This window comes from Phocoena phocoena, chromosome 7 (genome assembly GCF_963924675.1).
Source record: "Phocoena phocoena chromosome 7, mPhoPho1.1, whole genome shotgun sequence".
Lineage (NCBI taxonomy): Eukaryota > Metazoa > Chordata > Mammalia > Artiodactyla > Phocoenidae > Phocoena > Phocoena phocoena.
Window position 1 is genome coordinate 5,806,977 of NC_089225.1, and position 6,000 is coordinate 5,812,976.

General features: G+C 43.0%; 1 protein-coding gene across 1 annotated transcript in view; it reads right to left on the minus strand.

Annotated features, from left to right (window-relative positions):
- Nucleotides 1-5,562, minus strand: part of MYO7B (myosin VIIB) — an 80,058-nt gene extending 74,496 nt beyond the window's left edge. Inside the window, exon 1 of the mRNA XM_065880910.1 lies at nt 5,545-5,562. Within this exon, the coding sequence (XP_065736982.1) occupies nt 5,545-5,562 (18 nt within the window). The remainder of the gene's footprint in view (nt 1-5,544) is intronic.
- Nucleotides 5,563-6,000: the final 438 nt, after the last annotated feature.

The following is a 6,000-nucleotide window of genomic DNA, read 5'->3' on the forward strand; positions in this document are numbered from 1 at the left end:
TGCTCCCAGCCCTTTCTCACTCTTGCCAGGAAGTTAATGGGAGGTGGCAGGGGAAGCTTCCCTGGCCTAGCTTTTTGCAGGAAAGTATCTCTCTGTGAGGTGCAAAAAGAGAGTCTTTGCCCTGCGAATAGCCCTGTAGCACCCAAACCCATTGGCTGGGGAAAGACAAAGACTAAAATCTCACTAGGTTTGTGCCTGGCCTGCAACAGGGCATTGACCCACAGGAACCTCTTTCTAATCCAAGAAAGCTCACCCTGCTCAAAGAGGAGGAATCCCAAAGGAACAAGCAGAGATCCACATGCAAATATACTGAAATTCAAAAGGAGGAAATGAGCAGGTGAATAACTCTCACCAGGGGAAAGCAAACTGCCACAGAGCAGTGGAAGGTTGTGACCAAGTATCTCACCATGATTCCAAAAAAACTTACTGAGGTGTGGAGCTGAGGCACGAGAGCTCAGAAATTAGACGCCGAGACAACTGAAAAGGATGGGACGTGAGTTGGCAGAGCTCAAGAGAGAAAGGGAGGTAAAGAAGTAAACATGGGCCAGAGATGAAAGCAAAACTGGAAGCAACAACAGGGGCATAAGCACTTACTAAAATCGTAGTAAAGATCATAGAAGACAGGAGGAGAAAAGTGAGCAAAGTGACAGGGAAATTTTCAAAATTAGGATTAGGAAAAAAAGGATAGATATGGAAGGCAGACAAAAATACTAATAATTGAAGTGCACAAAGAAGGAAATCGGGGAAAAAAACAGAAAAATTACTTAAATATAAAATTCAAGACAACTTTCAAGAAATTAATGAAGCCTTGAATCTATGGATTGAAGACACACCATTATTTTTTTGAAATAATGACAAAGAAAAATCAACTCCAGGACATAAAGGTATTGGACTAAAAAATTAAGAAATAATTTTTTGAGGGGTAGGCAGACAAAAAGACAAGTTCACTTATAAGGAGATAATTCAGGACAAATTCAAATCACATACGAGGGCCAAACATCTCCTACAAAGATCTCAGGAAGAGAACAATACAGCTGTTAGGATGGCCGTTATAAAAAAGTACAGAAAACAACAAGTGTTATTGAGGATGTAGAGAAATTGGAACCCTTGTACACTGTTGGTGGGAATGTAAAATGGTGCAGCCACTGGAGAAAACAGTATGAAGGTTCCTCAATAAATTAAAAATAGAATTACCATATGATCCAGCAATCCCACTTCTGGGTAAATATCCAAAGAAATTCAGAGCAGGATATCAAAGACATATTTGCATTCCCATGTTCATTGCAGCATTATTCAAAATAGCCAAGCAGTAAAAGCAACCCAATTGTCCATTGGCAGATGAACAAATAAACAAAAATGTAGTATATGCAGTCATCCCTAAAAGTACTTGGGGGATGGATTCCAGGAGCCCCTGCAGATACCAAAATCCATGGATGCTCAAGTACCTTATATAAAAGGACGTAGCACAATGAATACTACACACCATGGAATATTATGCAGCCTTAAAAAAGAAGGAAATCCTGTCACGTGCTACAGTGTGGATGGACCTCAAGGACATTATGCTGAGCAAGAGAAGCCAGTCACAGAAGGACGCATGCTGTATGATTCCACTCATGGAAAGTATCTGGAGTAGTCAAAATCATAGAAACAGAAAGTAGAAAGGTGGTTGTCAGGGGCTGGAGGACGGAAGGAAAATAGTGTTTAATGAGTATAGAGTTTCAAGTGTGCAAGATGGAAATGTTCTCTGTCGCACAACAACGTGAATATACGTAACAAGACTGAAATGTACACTTAAAAATGGTTAAGACGGTAAATTGAACGTTGTATTTTTTACCACAAAAAAAAAAAAAAACAGAAAAAGAAATCCAATAATTTTTTTACCCAGCCAAATTGTCTTTCCAGTATAAAGATAACAAACATTTTTGAAGATACAATATTTTCCCATAAGCCTTTTGGAAAAAAACGATTAGGGGACAAACTTCAGTCAACAGTGCAAAGAATGAAGATAGGTCCACACCAACACACACATCAAGAAATTTCAAAATACTTGGGACAAAGAAAAGATCATAAAAGCTTTCAGAGAGAAAAATAAGTTTTATACAAAGGCTCAAGGATTAAAATATTGTCCACCTTCTCCATAGCAAGGCTGGAAACCAGAAGGAGTACATGTCTTCACAGTTCTCAGGGAAAATTACATCTAGTATGGAATCCTATGCCCAGCTGACATTCAAATGTGAATAAACATATTTTCAGACATGCAAGTTGTTAAAAATACTTCATATGTATCCTTTCTCAGGAAGCTATTACAGGTTGTGCTTGATCAAAACAAGGGAGTAAACCAAGAGAGAGAAGAACCTTGGGTCTAAGAAAAGGGATTCAGTGCAAAGGAGAGGTGAAAGAAATCTTCAGGGTGGTTGTGAAGGAGACCCCAGGACAATTCTGAGATGTGTGCTTCAGAAGTAGAAGATGCCGGTTTAGATATGGCCTCAGCAACGCTGGGAGAAACTTCTTCCTGAGGATGAAACTGATTGAACTCCCAGATGAATCACTTTGAAAGGACATTGACATATCTGGGAGAAAGCTGGGTGGCGGGGGGCGGGGGGAGGTTATGTCGTCATAAGTACAGAGAAAACAAAGCAGATAGGGCAGAAGGACAATTACAAAGTCTAGCAAAGGGAAGCACAGCACTTACAATACATTGCAGGGCTCAGTCCAGAGGAACATTTTCTTTCTTTCTTTTTTTAAACTTTTTATTTTATATTGGAGTATAGCTGATTAACAATGTTGTGTTAGGGACTTCCGTGGTGGTACAGTGGTGAAGAATTCACCTTCCAATGCAGGGGACGTGGGTTCGATCCTTGGTCAGGGAACTAAGGTCCCACATGCCGTGGGGCAACTAACCCCGTATGCCACAACTACTGAGCTTTAGTGCCTCAACTAGAGTGCACATGCCACAACTACAGAGCCCACGCACCCTAGAGAAGAGAAAACCCACAGGCCACAACTAGAGCGAAGCCCACACACCACAACGAAGAGCCCACGTGCTACAAAGAAAGATCCCGCATGCCTCAACCAAGACCCTGCGTGCCGCAACTAAGACCCGACGCAGCCAAAAATAAAAACAAAAACAACAACAAAAAAATAATGTGGTGTTAGTTTCAGATGTACAGCAAAGTGATTCAGTTACGTATATACATGTATCTCTTCTTTTTCAAATTCTTTTCCCATTTAGGTTGTTATATAATATGGAGCAGAGTTCCCTGTGCTCTACCGTAGGTCCTTGTTGGCTATCTGTTTTAAATATAGCAGTGTGTACATGTCAGTCCCAAACTCCCTAACTATCCTTCCCTGCCCCTGACACTTCCCCCTGGTAACCATAATTTCGTTTGAGAGGAACATTTTCTTAGATAAAACAAGTAAGCTCTGTATGTAGATCTAATGAAAACTAGGATTTAACAATTTCGGGAGGAAGGAGAGATAGTATGAGTGCTGTGGGTGGGCGTTAGGGGCAAGGAGCTAAGGCCCTTCTCACCTAGTGGGAAGTCAGTAATAGGTGATGCCTGGAACCAAAAACTCCAACAGCCCTGTACCCACGTTCTTTAGAGGCACAGAGGGAAGTATCAATGAATCGACTAGAAGGTCGAGGTGGTCACCTCTCTGGAAGAGAAAGTGGGGGACTGATTCTTCAAACTGTGTGCCCAAGACAACTTAATAGAACTAAAAGCGAAATGAAAAAGAACAGTAAGGAACAGCTGCCACAGGATGCAGAAGACCAGCCTGAGAAGCGTACTAGATCCAGTGAACTAATTGAATCACATCAGGAACCTCAGGGACCTAGAAAAGCTTTCTTACAGCAAGGATAAAATTCCAGTGTGAAAATTGTGGCATGCAGCTGAAACAGCGGGCAAATTACCAAATGAGAAGATTATCAGTCAAAGAGAGATGATGGGAACTTCCCTCGTGGTCCAGTGGTAAAGAATCCACCTTCCAATGCTGGGGATACAGGTTTGATCCTTGGTCAGGGAACTAAGATCCCACATGCCGCGGGGCAGCTAAGCCCAAGTGCCACAACTACTGAGCTTGCACACCTCAACTAGAGAGCCCACGTGCCGAAGACTACAGAGCCCACGCGCTCTGGAACCCGCACACCGTAACTACAGAGCCCACGTTCCCTGGAGCCTGTGTACCACAACTAGAGAAGAGAAAACCCGCATGGCACAACTAGAGAGAAGCCTGCACGCCACAGCGAAAGATCCCGCATGCCTCAACGAAGATCCCGCATGCGTCGAAGACCCGACGCAGCCAATAAATAAATGAATACATAAATAAATAAAAAGACAGATGATGGGTATCTCACAGTGAACTTGATATTAACCAGAGATGAAAAAGAGAAAGACCATTTCCAGTCCACACTTAATGATAAGGTGTCAGGCCAACATGAGCTGGAAAAATAAACAAAAGAGCTAGAACATGACTTTTGTTCACTCCATTTGGCCAAAGCTCTCCTAGGAAATAAATGAGAAGCCGAGTGCAGAAAATAGAGCTGCTTCATGAACTCTATTGGAAGAAAAAGATGACTGTGCAGAAACAGCTGGATCAGGAGAAGAGTGAGCGAGAAGAGATAAAGCAGAAGCTATCAGCTGCAAAGAAAGTAAAGTCTATATTGAGATTCAAGGAACAGAGGATGAATTACAGAAAGCAGAGAGATCTACGTGACCTTCGTTGTTCTTTGTGATAAGAAATACCTGATGACTGGCTGCTACCCATGATGCAGAAAGTTCCTTCCCCAGCCTGAGACAGAAATTACTACAAGGAAACTCAAAGACCCAAGGCCGTGAAGAATCCACTTCCGGGAGACCTGATCCTCAGTCTTCCGAGGTGGGCTGGCTCTTCCGGACATTGGCTGAAATGGGTGTTGTGCCCTGATCCCATGTGCCCACCTGCCATGTCTTCTCTTCCCATAGAAAAGATGGGCCTAGAGATGCCTCTGTGCTGCCTTTACTTAGATAAATGAAGGATCCAACCAATGAGAAGTACCCTGTCAAGACATTTTTTTTCTGTTCTTTTATTTTTCATTTTATTTTATTTTTAAAATTTTTATTGAAATATAGTTGATTTACAATGTTGTGTTAGTTTCAGGTGTATAGCAAAGTGATTCAGTTATACATATATGTATATATTTTTTTTACGTTCTCTTCCATTATAGGTTACTACAAGATACTGAGTATAGTTCCCTGTGCTATACAGTAGGTCCTTGTTGGTTACCTATTTTATATATTGTAGTGTGTTTTGTCAGGACATTTTAAGCCCTGAATATAAGTAAGGGATTACTGTGCAAGTGTGGTCCCCCTGCCAAAGTCCAAAGGTTGGCCAAGGTCATTTTCTTTAGGTAATACAATCTGTCTCGTTCCTCCAAACTCCCTTTCTCCGGTATTCTCCTTATAGGGTCTCAGTGCCTCTCTTCTTCTTTCCTTGGGAGTGATTTGACTCACCCTGTGGCAGCTCCCACGAACAACCCCTCGATGGAAGAGATGCAATTCTTACCAGTCTCAAGCCCGACATCCTGAGGCAGCCACTCCTGACAGCCTGTGTGCAGAGAGAAAGCAGAATGTCAGTCCTCGTGGCCCTGAGTTGGAGCCCTGGAGGGGAGGAGCCACCTGTGTTCATCAGCGTGGCTCTGAGCGCCTGGCATGGGGCCGAGAAATGACTCTTCAGTGAGTGGACGGATGAGTCATTGTCCCACCGCAAGTGTGAGAGGAGGCGCCCTCAGCTTCATCCATCCTATCTCATCTTTACTGAACGTCTATGTTGCACTTGGCACTGGGCTCAGCTGGGAGTGCGGTGGTTCTGAACATCCTTAGGACACCATCCCTGCCATACAGAAGCTCAAGCTGTGTCTGGTCAGACATCCGTGAATACCAGTCACCACCCTACACCACACGGGGTGCTGAGGGAAGCAGCCAGCAGAACTAGAGACACAACATACTTGATCTAAACCTC